The sequence below is a fragment of the Myiozetetes cayanensis genome, unplaced genomic scaffold, assembly GCF_022539395.1.
Source record: "Myiozetetes cayanensis isolate MyiCay16 unplaced genomic scaffold, myiCay2020 scf7, whole genome shotgun sequence".
Taxonomy (NCBI): domain Eukaryota; kingdom Metazoa; phylum Chordata; class Aves; order Passeriformes; family Tyrannidae; genus Myiozetetes; species Myiozetetes cayanensis.
The window spans coordinates 39,505,377-39,529,086 of NW_026087964.1; the positions used below are offsets into that span (position 1 = coordinate 39,505,377).

The 23,710-nt window shown below is 37.1% G+C and overlaps 1 protein-coding gene across 1 annotated transcript in view; it reads left to right on the forward strand.

The window, feature by feature from the left end:
- Nucleotides 1–13,083, forward strand: part of PDGFC (platelet derived growth factor C) — a 124,840-nt gene extending 111,757 nt beyond the window's left edge. Inside the window, exons 4-6 of the mRNA XM_050338624.1 lie at nucleotides 4,902–5,109; nucleotides 10,515–10,732; nucleotides 11,419–13,083. Coding sequence (XP_050194581.1) covers nucleotides 4,902–5,109; nucleotides 10,515–10,732; nucleotides 11,419–11,535 — 543 coding nt within the window. The 3' untranslated portion in view covers nucleotides 11,536–13,083. The remainder of the gene's footprint in view (nucleotides 1–4,901; nucleotides 5,110–10,514; nucleotides 10,733–11,418) is intronic.
- Nucleotides 13,084–23,710: the final 10,627 nt, after the last annotated feature.

Sequence of the window (23,710 nt, forward strand, 5' to 3'; positions counted from 1 at the left end):
TGAGCATCTAATAAAAGTTGGTTGTATTCTTCTCTAATAGAACTTGTGAAATCAAGGAGTTGTCTTTATGCTCATTTTACAGAGTTGATAAGGCTGTGATACAAACCTGAGTGCTGTGAAATGCCTGGTGCCAGAGTGAATCTAAAAATGTGTTTGTGTTAGCAGCTGTTGTGCTTTTGGTTGTGATGTCTTAGCTGTTGGAGCTCTGTGCTGTGAATAAGATTGTTGTCCTTTTTCAGAAAGATTATCTCTAGTTTATGATGCAGTCCCATAGTCATCCTGGCCTGGCAAAGAGATGCTACTTCCAGATGCTTTACAATATGAAGCTTTGGCCTAAATACTATGTTCAGGGTAACACTGGATATACATGTCAGAACAAGAAATTAATCACAAGTCTTCGAGTTAAGCTATATACTAAATAATATTTTAAATTTGAACTTCAACTAGACAATTTTAAATTAGTTGTTGAAGTTTTTGTTCAGATTTGCTGCTTCAGTGACGGTCACATTATTATTCGATTTATAATAGTGTCCTAGCCTTTTCCCTTTGAGAGAAGATTTAGGTGGATTTCTTTAATAGTAACTTTGATTCCTTTAATTCCTTTAATAAAGCCAACTAACATTGTGAGCACCATAAAATGTATTTTAATCCCTGAATTTTTTCTGGGGTGCTGTTGTTATTTGTGATGTTTTGGGCTAGCATAGTCTTGTGATGTTAGTTTTTTTATGATTTCCATCTGTTTTTCCATGCCCATATCTTAAACTATTGCCTGAATTTTGTCTATTGGCCTGTCTTCTACATTTGTAAACAACTTAGTGGATTTCTATAAGGTATTTGTTTTGATAGAGTGACCTGCATGTACAGAAATACAGTATAAACAGACCTAACAAAAAATTCTGTTTGATCCAACACTAATTGTCATTCTTGGCTGTTCTACAGGCCAACAGAAGCCCTGTGTTTTCTGCTCTGGTTTTCATTCTGAATCATTTTAACTAACAGTAAAAATGCAACTGTTTGGCTCTATCTTGGTTATAAACATATTTATTCTTATTAAAGTAAATTGAAATTGTTTCCTGGGCAGAAAAACAGAAACCACTGAATATTTTTTTACTAGAGGAATCACATTAAAATACAGAACTTGTTGATCTATTTGTCAAATCTATCTTGACAGAAATTGTTCATGCTCAGGGAAAAAAAATAAAAAAGGTGATCTCAAGCCTAAAACATTGGTATTAATTCAGAATGTGCTTCTGTGACAGAAAAAGTATTTACTGTCAATTAGTATTTATTGTAGAAGAGCTTGAAGAACATCACTACCCGAGAAACGGTCTCCGTCAGGAAAGCTATTTTGGATAACTGCTATATTTGGAAAGCAGAAGTGTCTGCTGTCTTGGATTATGTCTCCCCTGTCAGATAAAGAAATATCTGTTGTATCAAAGGCTGATTATTTGCTAGCTGACCTGTTAGGGGAGACATATAGTTCCGTGAAGGTGATGCCAGCTATAGGATAGATGTACAGTTGACAGATGGCTACTTCATTATAAGATCATCTTCATTGTCTCCATCAACACTGTGTAGCAAAACAGCTAGAGATTATCAGTGGCCCTGCTGTAATGCTTTCACACCACCATTCTGTGGTGAAATTGCTTCTCTGGCACCTGCTGAGTACTGATGTTGGTAGCACTGCACCAGGAGTGGCTTAGAAACATCAGTTTGTGTCAGGCACGCAGGTGGAGGTGGGGGTCGGAGTACAACTGTCAAGAAAGATGTAGATTAAATTAAAATAGGAGTGATGGAATTGCTATAAAGTGAATGAAAGCTCCATTTAAGGAGCACTTCAACATTTTGAGGTTGCAGCTATGATACTACATTTCAGTTACACCAAAGCCACGTGTTTGCTTGTTCTAAAAGGTATGTACCATCAATGAAGTAGAGTTTTAATTTCTTGCATTAGGTCATTTCTCCTATTTTCTATTCTGAGAGTAAAACTTTACTATATATGTAAATATTTAATCAGACATTGGAATGCACTGTCCAGGGAGGTGGTGGATTCTCTGTCCCTGGAGGTATTTGAGAAGAGACTTAATGTGGCACTGAGTGCCATGGTCTGGTAACTGTGGTGGCAGTGGATCAAGGGTTGGACTTGATGATCTCAGAGGTCCTTTCCAACCCATCTGATTCTATGATTCTGTGATTGCCTATAGAGGACAAAAAAACTGAGAAAGTAGAGTGTAATTATAAATTGTATAAAATTCCAATATATGACTAAATGAAAGGAAGGAGTACTGTTTGTGCTGCACTGGATGTGCCATCCAAAACATTTAAATTATAAAACAATTATTACCTTTTAGCAAGTAAAAACAATATAAAGTATTATTGGAAATACTATTTTTATAAAAAAATTTATTGAGATTTCATAAAGGTTACTGTGTCATAACTTACAATATTTATAGCTTTATGATATCAGCTATCTCTAATATTTCATACATTTTAACTGTAATTTAGGTTTACTAACTTTAAAGATTATTGAGAAAAAACCTCTTGATCTTGAGATTCTAATGACTTTATTCCAAAACATTCGTCTTCAAAATTTTGTAATATTGCTGCTTCAGTTACTTTTTTCTTCATGTTTTTGTTTGCTGTGAGAATTATTAGGAAGTGATGGCAACTCTAGAGGTGTTACCATTGTGTAATGATTCACCATATCTTAGTATCATTCAAGCTCCATAAATTGATGGGTTACTTGCGATATATGTATAGCTTGGTGTGCATGTTGTAAGGTGTTAATATGGAAATAGATTCTAGACCAATGCATTTTTATCTGAGATCCAACAGGTTTCAACCCCAGTAGAAGTGAGACATTGAAGTAAATTTCTTCAACTGGAAACAAAGGAGAAGATTTTTTTTTTTCCTTCAGGTGCTAGTTCTACCATGTGATTCTACCACTGATATTGCTTTTCACCTTAGCAAAACCCTACACCTTCAAACCAGGAAATGTGACTGTTGCAAATACATAATTGTGCAGAAAAACAGGAAGAAAAATTTTGGAATGTTTATTTTTTTGACCATCTGAATTACAGTGTTACAGCACTGTTTTGAAGCTTGCTGAGCAGCATATTTTGCTAAGAGCAACTATTTAAATTATAGATCAGAATCTGTTGCTTTATTATCATAACCTAATAGATGGATCAGCATGTTACTATTTTTAATGTGGGTAATGGATGGAAGAGGAAAAGAAATATTTTAATGTTTTGAAACCCATATTTATGCAGAATGGGAAACAAATTCTTCACTAACTCTATTGGAAATGATTAGCAAGATGAAAATATGGTAAAGTTAATAAGAGCAGCACACTAGACCTATGTTTTGTTTTATTTTTGCAAGACTCCCAGTTAAAAAGCAGCACAAATCATTCTAGTGATTGCTTTTCTTGAAGTTAGAGAGAGAAAAAGCCTTGAAGCAAAGAATAGGAAGACCATGATGGTTACTTCCATTTACTGCTCTTTCAGTCACACTTTTAGCTGAAACCAAAAATGCATATATATTAGAATTGAGAGGATAAAAGAGAAAATATTATTATTGGTATGACGTGTATCACAGACATATATATATATATTAAAAAACTGCTGGTTTGTGTCTAGAGTTGCAAGGATTATTTTATAAAATCTTTTTTTTTCCCAACACAACTGTTAAATTTCTCATAAATTTCCCTGATCACTTTGAAAAGGTAAATGACTACCATTGATCTGACATTATAGATGGAAAAAATTACGGTATATATACACTTCACATTACAGTACTGAGAGTGCCATTTTGACACTAAGTGGTATGATGATCTCTAAATAGATAGATAGATAGATAGATAGATAGATAGATAGATAGATAGATGTGAAACCATATATTCTTGTCCTTCCCATCCCCTAAATCAGCAGTATGTTCAAACTTTTCTTCATCTTTCTTACATGATCCAGGTGAATTGCTTTAGTGTAGTACTGTGGACATAATGTCTGTAGTGATGTCTGCCTGTATAAAAGCCTAAAGGAATTTACGGTGCTGCAGAAGCAGCTTCCTACTTAAGCTTCCCTTCCTGCCTTTTTTTATTCTTTTGAAAAGACAAATCAATGCATAATTTTGAAGTGGATTGTAAAGCGAGCAAAAACAAAGGCCTCACTTTGCTTGAATTTTCTGTGACTAAGTACGCCAGATCCAGTGAGTTTGTCAGAGAGATTTGTGCTTGGAAAGTACATAGACTTTTTCAGGACTCAATTTCTGCATTTAAGTACTTCTGAGTTCATTTGGAACATTTTTTTTAGTTACGCCAGATGTTGTTATTACTCTGTTCATTATTGTTTAACCAGACATGTAGTTCTTAGCACTGTATGAAACACAACTGGTGCACTTTTCTCATCTATAGATGAGAGCAAGAATATTTGCTGCCTTTGTACTAAGGTATGTTCATGTTTTATGTTGAAGGACAAGAAGACAAAGATTGTGACTAAGTTTCCGAGGAAAGGCGGAATGTGAAATGTGTCAGATTTCTAGAGGGTTACAGTAATTGCCAGTAGTGGGGCCACATTTTCAAATCACTCTTTGTTCTGTTTCTTAAGTCCCGTCTGTCACTCAGCGAACATTTTCAAAGGACAGGTGTAGTGGCATGCTAGCTGCAATGCTAGAAATACTAGAAGTAGAAAAACTGTGTAGAGGAAGTTTGTTTACAATTATTGCTAAAGAATAATAAGGTACTTTCTGACTCTTGTCATTTGTCTTATTAGATAAACTGTACTTTGGAACAAGCTAGCCATTTATAAACTTTCCCAGCTATGTAACTCCATAAAGTACAGCACTTTGTCAAAGCAGATCCATTAACCCTCTGACTGGTGCTCTTTTGGCTTTGATTGCAGCACCACACAGAAGCACCTAGCCCATCCTTGCTACCCCCATCAGCTTTGCCATTAGATGTATTAAACAATGCCGTTGCTGGATTTAGTACTGTGGAAGACCTTATCCGATATCTTGAACCAGATCGGTGGCAACTGGATTTGGAGGATTTGTACAGGCCAACGTGGCAACTTCTTGGAAAGGCATACATTCATGGGAGGAAATCAAGAGGTAAATTACTCTTCTGTCTGGCCTTGCAGCTTTCAACGTGTATGATTTCTTAATAAAGAAACAGTAATTAAGAGCATTCTTTACCTTGAGTTTTGGTTCCAAGAAAGGAATATGTTAGAAACACAGCAGATATCATTGTTATTAGCTGTTCTGACCATTGTATTATTTGAAAAATGACAATGACTAAACTCAAAACTTAAATGGAATTTATCAGGATAAAACAGCAAAGAGGAATAAAAAAAGAAAAAGAAGCGAACAGGGTAGTTTCCTATAGGGAACCTGGGAGATCTTTATTTCCACAAAATAGCAGGGCATCTTGATGGGGTAACATAATCAAACTTCTTTATGGAGGGCAAAATTTTATTTTTTATTTGAGGTTGGTAATTTCTTACTGTATTGTGTGAGTGAGTAGTTTATTTCCTTAGAATTTTCCCAGTCTCTACACAAAATGAATTGAGAGCAATTACCTAAATGTCTCTCTTTGATGATATCTTATGAAATCACTGTGTCCATGTCTGGTTTGTCATGCAGTTGTCAACTTCTTCAGATGTAAAGTAGGTTGTGTTTTCAAAACTTGTAGAGCTATTGTTCAACAAGTAATTTTCTTCCTTCTGCCTTTGACACTCATGAATTTCCTATGGCCTATCATCCAGATGCTACCCACTATTTCATGTTTATGGATTCCATGTGGATGGATAGCATGCAGCCAATACCAACTTCCTTGCCCACAATACAGCATGAAAAGGAAAACATATGAGCAAAACTGAATAGACTTCTCTGTTGACAGATGTAAACTAGATTATCATCTGATCAGCAAGAAAAGAGAGGAAGTAAAACCTTTCATAACTCAAATTTAAGGTTTTGACAGCTAATTCTTGGATCAGAGCCTAGAGATCAACCTTTGTACCCTATCTGCATTGCTATAGCTGTGCACACAGCAGCTAAATCAAGAGCCAGAGAGGAGGAAACATCTTTAAAAGCTCTCAGCAATGGACCATACCTCTCACATAGTCATTTAACACTTCCTTAATTAAAGAGATTCAGTATTTGCCAAATGTATGTCATAAGCATACAATAAGTGGGAGAAAAACAGAACGTAATTTGTGAAACCTTACATAAACTAAAATGCAGGTGTTGGATAACATCTGTATAGACAAAAGCAACTCCTTGCAAGACATATCTTAGAAAGGAATTATCGGAGTAAATCTTTTAAAGACTTCTAATTAGATGCTAAAATAGATTTTTCTGCTGAATAAACATAGCATGGTATTGCCACATTTATCTTAAAGAGACCACCCTCAGACTGCATTATGGAGTCTGTAATGTAATAGCCTGGGGTGAAAAATTTGTCCAGTTGGGATGACATAGTATTAACTGTTAGGTCTATTCAACAGATAGGAAAAGCTTTTCTTTTTTCTCCCTCCCCCATGTTATTCCCTCAAGTAGCATGTTTGCTGTATTTCAAAAGCTTTTTAAGAAATGCTTGGGAGAAGTGCATGGCCCTAAAATTTTTGGGTTTTCTCAAACTCTTTGATTCTATGATTAGATCAGTTTCATTTTTGCAGTGTTTCAATGTAAAAGCTAAATTACTGTCCTGCTTTCATGAACATGTAATTAAAAGTGTATGTTACTTTATGCAGAGAAAAGAAGTGTCCTCTACTCCTACTTAATAATTTGTATGAAAAAGACTATATTTAGACAACCTAAATTCCACAGAACCTCTTCTGATGTTTTCTCTGGATAAAATGCTTCCAAAAACTTCTAGCCAGTAACGAAGACACACCAAGTTCGGAGGCTTTGATGTCTAAATATAGTCCTAAATTCTTTTATAATATTAAGCATACTTAAAAATAAAATGTATTTTGCTGTGCAAAAAAATTATCCCGCTGCTTCCCACTGAAATCTCTGTATAATCGTTAGATCATATTCTGAAGCCTGATCAAAAAGGAAAATAATCACAGTCAAACCATAGTCCTTAGCAAATACTTTTTTCATACAGTTACGTGATTATTGTTTATTTTTTTTTTTACTTCTTGTTTGAGATTTTGTGACAACTCCTGTTATGGAAGCCAGTAAAAAACCTAGTACTCCCAGGAACATCTCCAAAGTGCTTAGGAATGAAAACCATCCTGCTGCTATCTGTGCTCACTCACAAGTGCCCCAACTAGAATTTAATTTTTCCTTGATTTTGAGAGCAGCATCCAGCTGGAAAAATGTTTTGGGAAAGAAGTTTCCTGAGGGGCTCAATACATGTCCCAGAAGATGCCAGACAATTGCACTGCCAATTGCAGAACAGAGTTAATTTCAGGCTGATGTGAACATGAATTAGTTCAGTTATATGGGCCAGTGAAGGCACACTTTCGAAATACACTTTACTGTAGGCCTACCTATATCTACATTATTTTCCTCCTTTTTTTTTCCTTCTCCCTTTATTTTTAGTTTAGTGTTTCTCATTTATATGCTACTGCAGAGCCTTCCATTCCTCCTGAGCTAGTGCTAGACAAAGGAACCCTGACTGTTGTGTCAGACATGATACATGAGTGGAAGCCAAGTTGAAGGAGTGTTTAAATGTTCACATTATAACAGGTACTGTAACTCAGTGCACTTGGGAAATCCACATAACCTTTTATTGTGGTTAAGTAAACACTTTTAAGGGAATATATACATTCTCTCATCTAGCTTCATGCCCACAGTGTGTTAAAATAAATTTTGAACAGACAGCTACTCTTTGAAAAAATAACAGCTTCATTCACACACTTCAAAGAAGTGATTATATAAGCACTAGATAAATTTGCCACAGACCTTTTAATGAAATTGAATTACATAAGGTAGGGCAAGGGTTAGTTGTGAGGTATCATAGCAATATACCTTAGTACATTTTAAAGCATGAAAATCAAACATGACATTTGTTCATCTCTGCTGAAACCTGTTGTAACAGTATGGCACACTGAAATATATCTGCTAAGAGCTGACTTTGTGCTCTTCCACAGAACCCTTTTAAAATTCATGTCTGCGTGTCTGAGGGGTTCAGTTCAAATTCATTCCAATTTTGTGACATAATGTGTAATACACCGCTTATTTTAGTGTGTTGCCCTTTCCTCTGTGTTATAACTACAGCTAGCACTGGGAAATTGGTGCATTCCACCGGGGACTGCCAGAAGGCAGGAGAAGTACACAACCACGCAGGCATCTCTCTCCCACTGGTTGGTGGGCTTGCTGGAAGAGATGTCAGTGCCCAGCTTCCCCTTTCAATATCTCATGGTGAAGGGCTTAGCAGCACATAGGCTTATCTTCTTCAAATTCACTGTTCCAAGCGTATCAGTCTCTGCAGAAACAATCTACCAGTAGAAAGTATTAGTGGAACTAGCATTTCTCATACTGTGCTTTAGGCATTTTATCCTCATTCAGACAGTTCGGTTATTATATGTTTGAAAACGTAACATAAGAAAGGAGTACTCCATTCCTGTGTATAGTCCTTGATTAATGGAGGTAGACATGTCCACCCTCTAAATGACTCAGCCTAGAGCTATTAACTGATCAGAAGAGCTTAAATAATTTCTGATTTCTCACAGTGAATCTCTCCCCCGGAAGTTTTGTCTTGCTTTTCCTCTGCTCCCTTCTCAGCCTTCTCCAAGGAATGCTCTTGCAGTGTGGGAGGCAGGCTCGTGTCCTATCAGTAACTGTATTGGAGTTATTACACACTACTCCCTTTTAAAAATCAGTTTGTTTATTTAGGAGCCTATGTTAACCTGATAGTGATGGAATGAAGTGCCCCAGCTTGGCACTCACTGTAAGTGCAAGGAGAGAAAAGGCTTTAGCATGTTTAACTGACCTTTCACAATAAATCCTTACTTATGGATGCCAGTGTATGGATACGGTCTGCAGAAGTGTTTGAAGAAACGTGGACTAAAATTCTTTCCCAAAGATCTGCTCCTGGGATAGTACCAATGAGCATTTCTACTAGCAGCTTCTAAATTCTCTTTATTTCTTATGTGTTTAAATAAAATTAAGAAGTGTTATCTTACCTTGATAGGCTGAAGTTCTCCTTGATGACCTCTAGAAACTCTTTATATAGTAAGTAAGGAGGCAAAAAAGGTATTTCTCTAGAAGGTGATTAAGGTCAAAAAACTTGTTTTAGCTTTATTTACATAACTTTTGAGTTATGAATGGATAACAACAAATAGAAATTATTTTTAAAAGTTGTATCAATACACTGCAATATTTTTTCCCTAATTTATTTTTGATTTAGCTCAAAACCAGTTGATTGAAGATTTTTTTTCCGCTTTGTTTGAGGCTTCTGTTTCAGCCATCTGAGTAGCCATGTTATCATAGGGTTTTCTTTTTCTATTTTTTTTTTTTTTTTTTTTTTTTCTTTTACCAGAGAGAGTATCTCTGTGAATTAGACATTACTTCTGTTCCTTTATGGTAGGTTTGGAGAAAAACAGTTCAGACAAAAGACCTCAGATCATGGTTATTATAGTCTGACTTTTCTGAAATAAATCAATTTACATTGCTTTTCACTTTTTTTTTTTCAGTCTTTGTCTTTTTTTTGTTTTCCTTCAGTTTTAACTGCTTCTTTCAAGGCCTGTTATTTCTTGACTGTGCAGCTAAGGGGAACCTAAAGGAGCTTGTCCTGTTTCAGAGCTTTTCATGAGCTTGCTGTTCAGCCGTTGGCACAGTGGAGGACCTTTTATTTAAGACACATCAAGAGAAAATGAAACCTAGAGAAACAACAGAAATTCACATATATGCTGTTATGAAGGAGGAGGAGAAAATGGAACCTACTGATATCTATATACATACACAATCTTGTGCACTTATTTATTCTGTGCAGAATTCACTGATGATGACAACTTCTTCAAGTTCTTAGTCCAAAAATTTTACTTCAGATATAAATTATTTGATTCTTTCTTATACTTACGCTATCCTTGCAAAAAAAGCAATAATTGAAATTTTAGCAAGTTTGAATGCTTTATGCAAATGAATTAAAATGTCTTTGAAATTTTGCAGGATTCTCAACTGCTGTGTATTTTTCCAATCCAAAATGATTATAGAATAACAACTATTCTATTATGGAATAGCAACTAGAGCTCAGAGTATTAGTATGAACAAAGGGAATTCCATTAAGGTTGATTTTATAAAACGTATACTGGAACATAGCAGCCAAATCTTGCTTTGTTTAATTTGAGCCAACTTTGCCAGAGTTATAAAATAATTGGTGAATATGCAATGGTCATTCCATTTATGGTTTCATGGTGTTCATATAACTGCAGTATTATGCTCTTGTGCTGAACCTGCACAAAAATGAACCTTCCTCTGGGGTTCTTCACTGCTGAAGTTGGTTTACTACCAATGAACTTGGACTGTGAATCAGAAAAGCACCAGTTTCTTTGTCTGTTTTGCAGTGGTTGATCTCAACCTCCTAAAGGAGGAGGTGCGGCTGTATAGTTGTACTCCCCGCAACTTCTCAGTGTCACTAAGGGAGGAGCTGAAGCGAACTGACACCATCTTCTGGCCATTGTGTCTCCTGGTTAAACGTTGTGGTGGAAACTGTGCCTGTTGTCAGCAGAGCTGCAATGAGTGCCAATGTGTGCCAACAAAAGTCACCAAAAAATACCATGAGGTACGCGCCTTTTTTATATTTGCATGTTTGGAAATACTGAAAGCCGGTTAAGGAGTTTGTTTTTACTAAAGGAATGCACCAATATTAATTCTTAAATATTTTTTGTATCACACTTGTAAATACATTTTTTAAGCATTTTAATTAGGTACTAAATTGAAAAAATATTTTTAAAAATTTTTTTTAATTAAATTTAATCTTTTTTTTTAAATACTTTTCTTTGCAACTATTAATTAATTTCTGAAGTAGTTGTTTACTGGTGCAGCTCAAATACATCACAACCATACCTTTTGTTCTGCTTTCTCTAGTGGTACATACCAGCTTTATGGAGAAATGGATATTTGTGCATTTCCCTTGCTATAAATCTATAAGTCCAATTATTTAATATTAAAATTGTCTATTTGGGTAATTCTACTATTAGCTCTTAAATAAAATTAGGAGGAAATCTGAAACTGTAAGACTCTTCTTTGGTAAAGCAACATGATTTAATCATGTTCAACAAGATTCAATCAATTTTGTAAAGGGCTTGAGGTAAAAGCAAAAATAGTAATAAGAGGTGGAATTAATGAAGAATTTTGTTTTAATATGCTTCCTGTCATCCAGTGTGTTTTGAGTGTAATCTAGCTCATAGTCTAGGTGTGTGATGAAGCACCTACTCTTTTCTTGATGCTTGATTTCTTCCCCTTCAGGTTCTTCAGCTGAAACCAAGGACTGGTGTCCGGGGATTGCATAAATCATTGACAGATGTACCCTTGGAACACCACGAGGAGTGTGACTGTGTTTGCAAAGGGAATACTGAAGGATAAACATGATTTAATTGTGCTGTTTTCTTTCAAAGCACATTCAATCAATGGCTGATTCTATTATGGGGCTTGTGCATTATCTCCTTCTGTAATCTCAGTTGTTTGCTTTGGGGATCTTCCATCTTCAAGATTTACAGTGATCTCTAAAAAGAGGAGAAGCCAAACTGGGATTATATGTTGTGTGACAGCTCTGTTTGGAGGCCCAGTGAAAGGATGGGAGAAAGGCATCAATGAGGGATTTAAAATATATGTATTGTTGTTGTCCCCACAATTTTCTTGACAATACATGGATTTATAATTTAGGAGTAGAAATAGAGTTAGAAGGCTGACATCATGGAGACTTGATTCTGCTGGCCATCTCATTTCTACAACTCCAATGCACTTGGCCTCTGGTTGAAAACACCTGAAATCTTTCTTTCTGTGTTCAGCTATGCCTACGTACTCTAAATCAAAGCATTCTCTGTTGTATAAACTTGGGCTAAAACAGACTGTCTTGCTCCGAATTATACTTAATTTGTCTAATGCTGGTAGGAAGGACTGGATTTTTTCCATACACTCTAGTAAAGCTCCTGCCTTTTAGAAGGAAGACTGGACAATAACATGATCTAAGAAGAAAACATTGAAAAGAACATCGCCTTTATTCTTACTACTATGGCTGATGATTTTTGGTTGGTTTGTTTGTTATTTTTTTATTGTGTACATTTTTATACTCTCCTTTTGACAGTATAACTATTTGCTTTTCTAAACTTGTTAAATATATCTATTTTTACCAAAGGTATTTAATATTCTTTTTTTTTATTACAACCTAGATCAACTATTTTTTAGCTTTGTGAGACTTTAAAGCCAGATTTGTACAGCTGGAGGAACAGAGATGTGGTTACAGTGGGAAAGAAGTGTGATCTCATTTCAGTTTGTTTCTACACAGTGAAAAATACAGTTTTTAACCTGGATGTACTGTAAGAAATAGAGATGTGTGGATGAAGCTCTAAGCTTGCTCACTCCATGAGACTAAAAATATGAGGGAGAGACATTACTATAAGCAGTTTCAGAAGCTGACTTTAAAGATTCCCTCTCTCTACACTGGCCTTTGTTCAGGTAGAAAAAAAATGAGCATAGATAGATGCATTCTGGCTTGTTTAACTCTTTAATTTCTTTAAAGTAGAAGAAAAGAAACTGGTAAGAAAAGAAACCAGTGGCTTGCAGCCTTCGTGACGCATGATGGTCATGGGAAGGCAGCCTTGTTAATGTTGAAGTGTATGGTTTTCCATTGACAGCTATAGCTGTTTGAGTGCTGTTCACTCACAGGAAGGTAACACTCTGCAATACAGTTTGATGAACTATGGTATTGTTCTTCTGTATGTATATTCTTTAACCAATACACTTATCCCACCCTATACAAATTGAAAAGGCGACAGTAAAGTATTTTGCTTGTAAAATGCTTTAACATTATACCTAGTTTATTTTTTTGACTATTGGATTTTCAGATTGTAATGAATCACAAAATAAAGTAATAATGCTAATTTTGGGAGAATAAATGTTTCGGTGTGGTTGCATATTTGTATCTTTTCAATACACAGCTTAATAGGAAAAGCTAAGATGGTGATTTTCTCCTTACCATTTTGAAAGTCAGCCCTGAAAACAGAAGTCTTCTGTTACCAAGACTTCCACTTTCTTTAATAATTCTGCATTAGTGTAAATCCACAAGAAGAAAAAGGAATGAGTGTGATGCTATTTGTATAAACATTCAAAATATTCAAAATTGTGGGAATGTGAAGCCATCAAATTGAAATAACATCTTCTGTTATTGTTCCCATTGTGAAAATGGATTCTGATGAAAATTTGGTTTTATGCAAGTTGGTATAACTTTTTGATACCAGTTCTGGAAAATTCTCTTCTGATTCTGTCCCCACACTCAAACTCCTACTTAATAAGAAAAGTATCTGGTATAAATGTGATATGTAATTATCCAGTCTGAATATTAATTCTGTATCAGAATTCAGAATTATGGTAACACAAGAAACCTGGCTTACTTGAATTTTGAGTATTTGACCAGAAAAAAGAGTGTTTTGCAGGGATGTTGGGGATTTTTTTTTTTTTTTTTTTTGTGATTGAAAGAGCTTTTGAAGAGGAAGTTGAGATACAAACAGAAATCATAGCCTCTGGCATCATAATTCGGCAGAAGAATCGAAAAATGTAATTCCATTACAGAAATTTCTGCTGTAAGAAATGCAAAGAAACTTGATAGAAGAAAAGGCAGGGCAAAAGGTGTGGTAAAAAACTACCTGAAGATATTAACTGTGAATTGCTAACGAGCAACTAATGTTGCCTTTCCCAGTTACAGGTCATGGCAGCTGAACGCCAAGGGTGCTGTATGCGTGGGAAAAGACTGACAACAGTGGGTAGTAAGCCTGTGATTTTCTAATGTGGAACAGAAGTTGTAAGTGTTTGATCTTACATCTTTGTGGAGATTTTTTTAAAAATTGTTGCTGTCTATTTTAAGCCTTGAGTTGCTGAATTGCATTGGTGTAAGCATCAGTGTTTGGGAATAAAGAGAGAAATCACTGTTTCCAATGGGTCTAAACAGTGGAAATAATTGAGTAGAATAAAGTAGCTCCTGTAAACAGACAAAATCCTAATAGCATAGGCTGCATTTTGTAGCTTTTATCGTGTGCCCAATAAATGTCTTCAGTTGAAAGTAATTATTCCCCCCAGAGGAGTAGAGAGGGGAAGCTGACAACTGATTTTGAACCTTATTTTTATGGATTCTGTAGATTTTCACATTTCTGGAACTGTCTTGTCAGCTGTGGCCAACATGGGAATCATGTGGAAAAGCACCAAAACTTTACTCACCAAGGGCGTTAACTGCAGATCTCTTGGCTCTTAAACTCAAGTGAGTTTCCTTACTCTTTGGCTGCCTAGTTGCACAGACTCACAGCTGCTTTTCAGTAGAAGAGGAGAAAAAAAAGTATGTGGAGGGAAAAGACAGATAGAATCACAAATCTTTGTCATTTAGTAGCTAGTGCATCAGCTAATTTAGCTAATCAGCTAAAGAAATCAGTTACCTGCTTTCCTTTCCAACAAAGGACTCTGTTGAAACTCTTAAAAATTTGTAGTTCAGATACTAGCTGCATGAACAGTCTCATTTTGATTACACCAGACTCTGGAAATAAAAATTGTAAACATTTACTTTCTGTTTGACTTTTGAAGATACAGTAATAGTGCTACTGCTCAAAACTCTCTCACAAAACCTGATGCAGAAACACTAAAGAATCATGATTGCAAGACTCATTCAAACCAAGCACTGAAGCTAAGTAGACCAACTTACTTTTCTGATTCTCTTAGTGATATGATGTTTAAATTACTTTGAGTAAGATTGCTCTTTACATAATTTTTTGCATGGGATGCTTTATCAGACAATTTGCCTTTGAAAGTTGTTTCATGCACCTTTTAAACCCAGAGACAGTGGTTTTGTTTGCCAAAATCACAGTGTAAAAATATGTCTACTTATTTCAGCGTAAATTGGACAAACTTTTCAGAGAAGACAGTTTGCCTAATGCCTCACTGGAATTCCCCTAGCTTATTGAAAGAAAAATAAGTTTACAGCTCAGTCACGGGAGAAAGTTGACAATGTTTTTTGCGAGTGTGATAGAACATAAGTTAGATTTCTGCTCTGAATCTTACTCTATGTCAGTCTTCATTGAAGTAGTCTGTTTTCATCAAGTGTAGATTCCCAGCTGAGACAGCTCTGTTAGGTGCATAAGATTCATCAGTGTGAATACCCCGTATATGGTCCTGTTTGCTGAAAAAAACATCTCTTTCTCAAAGCAGAGTCTCCAGGAATTCTACAAAGTCTGGAAGGGCTTTGTAGTAAAGATAGAAGTGCCAGTTTGACTCAAGCTCATGCTGCCTCCTTCAGATTCTGCTGCATGGAAGACAGATCCAAACCAACTTGGGTCTGGTGTCAGTCCTGCTCAGAGGGAATGATAAGGCACATCTTGGTAAACTTACTTTTCTTTCACTGTACAGAATCCCAGTACATTAATAAGGTTGGCAAGAAAACTTGTTTTATTTGTCTTACTTTGTCCTGCTTCACTTATATCTGTGGGGTGTACCTTGGTGTCTCTCACAGTGCCTACGTGAAACTCATTTAAAAGAGAAAGCTGGTGGAGGCCGTGATGTTTAGAGTTCTTTTTTGAAAATCAGCATCACAGAGTGATCAGAACAATTAGCAACTTTGAGAATCAAAAGACAGTAAAATTAAATTCATTACTTTGTTCAAAAGGCTTCATTTAGAGGCTGACAACTGTCTAAGCTTTGATTTCACTCTTTTTGAGGTTTTCCACAATTTTGAAAGATAGGCTGCTTTTCACCCTCACCAGTAGTTTATTATTTCTGCACCCTTTTGTGACAAATTGAGTGATTTCTCTCAAAACCAGTAAACACATGACTCTATTTCCTCAGGTTTTGAAAGGCTGGACCCTTTGGTTCTTTCAGCCTTTAGGATGACATCTCTTTTATTGTGACTAATACACTTTTCAGCAAAGAGAAGTTGTACCTGTGCACCATGTACCATCTTTATGCTTGCACAGCTAAGCAGACTTTTGGTATACTTGCACAGAGGAGGTGCCAGGCAGGAATTGGCTTTTTGGGGGCCTTTACATAATTGTAAAGTCATAGCAGACTAGCTGAAGAGTGTACAGAATTCAAATTAGCAAAATTCCAGCACTGGTCTCCAGAAAGGATATACTCCACATGCAAAGCCTCAAAACAAGTCTGTTTACCTGTGACCCACTTAGTTTTCACATCTCATGCTGAAGGCAAGTGTTGAAAGACCAAGCATATCTGATTTACAGGAAAGCTTTCTCATCCAGAGGGTTAAGTAACTAGAGCTCTGATTCATTCAGTAAACCATAACAACAATCTTATTTTTTGTTACATTGTATAGTTAAATCTCAGAGCTTAAGCACATATTTCTGGTATAGTCGGAAACAGTCGCCACTTGGTTGAGGAGTACAGTGAGAGGGCATCCTTTCTTGACAATTTTATGGCATTTGGCTCTTTGAGAAGCAGTCTGTATGTGTTGCTGAGAGATATGATCTGCATGTGGTCCTTGATGACAGAATCATGGAATATTATGAGTTGGAAGGGACTTACAAGGATCATCAAGTCCAACCCATACGGGGATCAAGCCCACAGCCTTGGTGTTATTAGCACCGTGCTCTAACCAACTGTGCTAATGTGGACAGGCTGGCTTTCAACTACAAAACTAGTTATCAAGTATGAAGAATTAGGAGTCTGTGAATAAAAAAACAAGTGAAAGTCCTGTGTTGCTTTAGACCAAGTGCTCATCTAGTTCAGTGTTCTTGTCTCTATTCACGGTAATGGTCGATGAAAGCATACAAGTATACTATGCTTTCCAAATTCCATAAATCAGGAGTTTGGGACTCCTTTAGCCAGAGTTTGAATTACAGCCCATAACATCCTCATCAGCAGCTGTAAAACACAGCCCATTTTAATAAATGAATGTACCTTCTATATGATATGATCAGAGAGTCCTGAATTTCAGCATAGGCTCTGCCTCACAGAGAGATGGTTATCATAAGTGTCTTCAACTTGGTTTCCTTTGCCACACGTGAGCTGAATGTGTTCAAAAGGAGCAGATCAGCTGTTTCACTACCAAAAAGGCAGGGATATCATGAAGTACAGCTGATCTACACAGGAAAAGCAATGCACTTCTTGCACGCACTATGAAGTGTTTAATAAAAGGATAGTGTCATACAGACTAATTGCTTGCAGGAAGGATAGGAAAAAAAATCTACTAGTTGTTCTTTTACAAAGCCTTGTTAGTATATAAGATTCCTGTACATTTCATTATAACCAAGGCATTGGTCAGACTGAACAATCTTTTCTCATACATCTGGCATATTCTCTTTTTTTTTTTTTCATCAGTTTCAAATAAATTAAAATATCAGCAAAGCTGAAGTTTTGTCTATTCGTAACAATAATTCAAGAAATGTTAAAAGCAGACTTTAAAGCATAGCCATATCTAAGCAGAGATGATGCATTAAATAAAAGAAACAAAATTATGGCCTAAATCACAATGGAATCTGTGGCTGTGAGGAATTCCTTTCAGTCACCTTGGCAATTTTACATTTCCAGTAGTTTAGCAGTGTGGCATGTTAATCCCAAAGTAATATAGCTTTTTTCCTTCTTGTAAAAATAAGGATTTATTCCATGCAATTCATGAAACTAAAATAGAGAGCTACAGTAGATAAGCTAATGAAGTGTGGGCAGGATGAGCTGGCAGTGAGGTGTATTGAAAACAGGAAGAATGGTCAGACCAGAACAAACTCTAGTTGGAGACCAGTGTGTATGCCCCATGGGTCAATAGAGGGTCCAATGCTGTTCAATATCTTCATTAATGAGTTGAATGTTGGGGCAGAGTGAGAGCACCCTCAGCAAATTTGTAGATGACAGCACTGCCAGCCAGAGGGACTTTGTCAGGCTGGGGAAAGGTGCTATAGGAACCTCATGAAGTTCAACAAGGTGAAGTGCTAAGTCTTGCACCTGGAGAGGGACAGCCTTAAGCAACACTACATGCTAGGGCCACCCAGCTGGACAGCAGCTTTGAAGAAAAGGACCTGAGGGTCCTGGTGGACACCAAGTTGAACATGAGCCAGCAATGTGTACTTGTGGTAAAGAAGGCTGATGGTGTCCTGGGCTGCACTAGGAGGAGTGCAGGTCGAGAGAGGCAAGCCTTTCTCCCTGCTCAGCATTGATGAGGGCACACCTGGAGTACTCTATCCAGTTCTGGGCTCCCCAGTACAAGAGAGACATGCACATACTGGAGAGAGTGCAGCAAAAGTCCACAAAGTAAATTAAGGGACTGGAAAATCTCTTGTATGAGAAAGGGCTGAGAGAGATGTGAATGTTCCTGAACATCAGGAAAGGCTTTCTTACTATGAGGGTGATTAAGCACTGGCAGAGCTTTCACAGAGAGATTTTGGAGTCTCCCTTCTTGTAGATATTCAAAAGCCATCTGGAAATATACGTGGCCAACTGGCTGTAGGTGGCCCTGCTTGAGCAGGAGAATTGAACCAGATGATTTCCAGGGGTCCCTTCCAACCTCAGACATTCTGTGATTAGCACACATATAATTTCCAGCAACTTTAAATGTACATCTTAACACTGAGATATTCAAATTGTCATAGAACTAAGAATTAATAAGCACAGAATCAAGTATTTCCTTATGCTAAAAAGAATATACTTAGGCATCAAATTACCTCATAACAGTTACGATCTGATAGATGACAAATTCACAGAATCATGGAATCACCCAGGCTGGAAAAGACCTCTGAGATCATAAAGTCCAACCTTTGATCCGACACTGCCGTGGTTACTAGACCATGGCACTAAGTGCCACATCCACTCTCATCTTAAAAAGCTCTAGGGATGGTGAATCCACCATTGCCCTGGCCAGCCCATTCCAATGTCTGATTACTCTCTCTGTAAAAAATTTCTTCCTAATATCGAACCTAAACCACACCTGGCACAGCTTAAGACCAAAATTCTTCAGTTTCTCCGAGAAAAAGCTTTTAAGTGTTCATATCTGCTTTGTTAATCATTACTTTCAAGTTAAAAGCTGAAGATAAGGATGGGAAATAATAGTATGTTATGTGATAGGAAAAGGTCTATATCTAGGCCAATATCCTGTGTGAAATCACACCTTTATTTTTCAAGTAAGATCAAGTTTCTTGTATAAGTGATAGCCTTTGAACTCTTACCAAATAGCTTATTTAACAGTCCTTCTGTGTTTTAGTTTTGCTTTATGTAGCACTTAAGAGCATAGACATTTTCCTCTCATGCTTGCTACAAGTACTTTGCCCTAACAAAAGGTACCTCATAAGAACAAATAGAGCTTGTGAGTTGCTAGTCATTTAGGAAATGACATCAGATCAATTTTATGGCACATTGTCCGGGGGCAGTAATGCCAGGAATGGTGCCACACAGGACGATGATAACCATCAGCTCACAGATAGGCCATTATGTAAATACCCACAGGGTTGGGTACCAGTACCCCTGGGAGTCAATGGTGGAAAGGATGCACTTCTTCAAAGCGGACTTGTCCTTGCTTCTCTTTGAGAAAATACGTAAAGGCAAATGACATCATCCTAGTCTTTTCCTGGAGGAAAAAAATAAATGAAGAGCTAGCTAAACTACCCTAGTACTTATAAATTCCTTTTGCCCCATGGGAGGGTGAAAAAACAAATAGAGTATTAATTTAAGCAATGCTGTAGAGGTGCTTTTTTTTTAAGGAAACATATGAACAAAATAAAACAAACCCACCCTTGTTTTTTTTCCTCCTTCCCACTCAGCAATCCACTAATGGAAAGGAAATAATTCCACTTACCCATGCTCCAGGTTGCATTTAGATCAGTAAAGGCAGCATTTTCTCCAGTGTGAAAGCAGTAAACAAGATCTTCTATATAAGTAATTTACTCTATAAAGTACCTGAATTAACTTATCACTGCTATACTTACCACAGTCAACCATGTCAAACCATTTTGTGTGGTGGGTTAAAACGGTTGCCTTAAATATGATAGCTTAGTTTTCAACTATTTAAAGCAATCTCAACAGATTTTAGAATTTTGGCTGCACTTGCAGTATCTTTGAAGGTCACTCTGAGTGCTGGCTGCAGTGAAAAATTTCTTTGTGACCTGTGGGACAGTTTTAAACAGTGAGGTCATGAAGCAATCGTATTTAAATGCAAGAGAAGAGGTCAGACACACATTTATTTTTAAGTTTCAGGAAAATGGCTAGAGAAATCATTCTCAGTTGGCAGAAAGGGGTCTCCAACTCCTGAGCTGTTTTGTCTCTTAAAACTTAAATTTCCTTCCCTCTCATAGGAAAATGTGAGAAGGTTAAAATAAGAATCCTATAATCTAATATTTAGCTTTATTCTCTCCCATATATTCTTTTTGGGCACATCATTCTTCATTATGAGCAGTGAATCCAGACTAACTGAGCCAATGCATGTTTTCCCTGCCTTCAAGCTTTGCTAATGGGCCCCCAAAATTAGAAACCCTCAGTCTTTTTTAGACGTTCTAGATCAGTGTCAGTGTAGTTAAGCAACAGGACTAGAAAGTGGAGAGGAGCAGTTAGTCTGTGTCAAAAAAAAAAAAAAGCTCAGGATGTATATAGATGAAAAATGGAAGACCCAGAGGAACTGTTTACAGACAAAAATTTGAGGTAAGCCCTTGGCACCTCTTGAGAGCCAGTCGGCTATAGGGTTCGACTTTACCACTGCCTTTGAAAATCTCCCCTTTGAGCAAAAGAAAAATGAGAGCAGAAACATATCTTTGAAAAGAGACCCAGGCATGCGAAGACTGAAGAAACTAAGCACACAGCAAACTGGGGTGTTTCCAAAGGAAGCTGCTCCTGTTTGGGAACTGGTGGTGTTCATTGTTTGAGGAGCTCCTAAGGGCTAGGGTGTGCATCTCAATTGCAGGCAGATGAGTTGTGTTTTACACTGCTCTGAGCCTGCCTGGCAGTATAGGAGGCTAAAAGCAAGCATGACAGAAACCTCCCTGTTAATGGGCACCTTGACTTGGCAGGACAAAGGGGTCTCACCTGCACCTCTGTAAAAGTCTTCACAAGGGCCACCGAGGCAGGAGCGCTCCTGACTGGCTTTGCAAGGGTATGTCATCAGGGACAGAGAAGATCTAGGCAGGATATGGTCTACTGTGAGAGATATGCCATGCCTTCACACCTGGGTACCAAATATGCTGTCTTGGGTGATGTTTTTTCAGATATGTTGTGAGGTATGACTTCTCTCAGACGTTTCCATAGGAGAAAACTCAGCTCCAACAGTTCTGTCTGGCCATCAATAATCTGTCAAGTCATAAAAGAAGATGAAGGTTTTACCAGAATATTTTCCTGTCCTTTCCTTCTTTTGATTGAATATTTTATTCTCATTGCCATTCTGCCACTAGAAAGAGTATGTTGTTGGTCTGAGCTGCACTTATCAGAGGTATGTGCCTCAGCTGTGGTTGTGCCTCAAGCTAGTGCTTTTAATCTTGCATCAGCAGTAGCTACAGGTGCATCCAGAGTTCATTATAATTCAGTTGATTGCTACTAATTTGTCCTTCAGTAATTTGATCAGTTGTCAAAACCCGATTGTTTTCAAAGGCAGGTAAAGAGAGTGCAGGAGGAAGAACAGGCAATGCAGAAGGTGCCTGTCAACCACTACCTGCTGCTGGCAACTGCAAGCTTGGACAAAGAGGGAGGGAGCTCCTGAGAAGGTGAAATGAAGTGGGGGGTTTGTGGGGCTAAGCTGGGGTGTGCTTCTTGTGGTGAGGGAAAGTTCCAAGAGCTGTTAAGAGGACAACTTTTGGAGTTGAATAGCAAAGTTTGTAGCTAGGGACATGAGTGAGCGAGTTTGGACTGCGTGTGGAGTGTGGACTGGAAGACTAGAGTCCGGAAATGCCACTCACTCCGTGAAGTGGGAGGTTGGTTGCTTTTATCTTAAAGAAATGCAGTAGTGGGAGTTACTACCACCTGAATACTTCAATATAGTTAATTTTGTCATGTCATACAAGCTTCCAACTCTGGATTATATAGTGGGATTATATAGTGAAATTATAGACTAAATTTATAGTTTTATTTTTGGTTGCTGCACTTGGCTCTTGACCAACCAAATTAAAAAGTGAACTTTTCTATAATTATAAAATTGTTGTTTTATCCACAGGTCTCATCACTGATACTGTTATGGAGGGAGAGGTAAAGAGGGTTCAGGATATCTATAGGCATAAAGTTTTCACAGCCTCTGAGCAGAAACCTTTTGCCCTGTGCAAGCACATTTACTTTGGAGAAGGTAGCTTGTAATTCTTGAAGGCCTGGCCAACATATTGTTTCTTTAGCTTGAAAAGTTCTATACTGGCTACCTGAACTGCAGCAAGTAAAAAGTGAACAGCTCTTGTAGGAGATTCAAGCTGTCTGTGGAATGTGCATTTAATAGGTTGAAAGGAGACATGCATTGTGTTTAAATTCAGTGAGCTAAATACTCAACTGTTCCTGTTTCATGTTGTGTTTTGTCTATTGTCTGCAAAGCATAAAGGAAAAAATTGCAAGGTGGAGCAGGGATTTGGAGAGGCTTTCTGCTGTTTGCTGACAAGCCATTTGAGACTGTAATGGCAAGAACATGGTTGCACATGGCTGAGGAAGACTTCAAGAGACTGAGAATTTGATTAAAATATACAATATGCATAAAAGCTCCAGATCAGACCTGTGATATAAGTTTATTCTGACTTGAGAAACTGGCTAATATTTAGCTATAAACAAAAAAAAAAGTTCAAATATATTGGCTATTTTCTAATTCTTATGGCATGTCTAATTCACCTCCAGCCTCTTTCTATTTAATTCACCAAAATCCTAAACCTCTACAGCAGGAACGAGCTGCTACAATTCCAATTCCTCTTTATATGACATGAGTATTTTGAGACTCAAGTCTAGCAAGTGGGAAATTAATTTTTAAAAAAATCTAGCTTGGATACATCTCTCAGCAGTTTTCTCCCACTGTGCAATCAAGAATATCTTTACTTTGAAAGTTTAGTCTTCAGTTTGCTGCGCTAAGTTCCTTGGTGTTCCCTCACCCTATTGTGCTGGTTTCATTTTTGGTGTAGGTGTAGTATTTTCAGTAATCGGAGGCATTATGTTTAATTTTCTACTGTTTTAAACTTTTCTTTTCAGTAGACTTCCAGCAGATTTGTTTACCAGAGATACATACTGTGAAGTGTATTTTCCTGAGCTTCCCTCGGGTAAAATAAATTGTTTCATGTGGGAAGAATGAAAAAATAACATAATGCATTCATTCTGCAAGGGATCTTTAAAATTATTTTTATTTGCAGTGAAATATTCAGCTTTTTACCTAAAATTAGAAAACTTTTTGACGTACGCTTTTTTTTTTTTCCCCAACACATTTGTCCTCTCAGGGTTCACTGAAAGAGAACTTCCAAGACCATTTCCAAATATGTTGACTGTCAATTTAATGACTGTAAATTTAGTTGTATCAGCCATATGAATATGAATTTATTCACCCAATAGCAAACACAAACAGATCCTGTTTCCTGCTGGGCAGGCACAAAGGTACTTTAGGGAGCCACTGAGGGAAGGGCTCAAT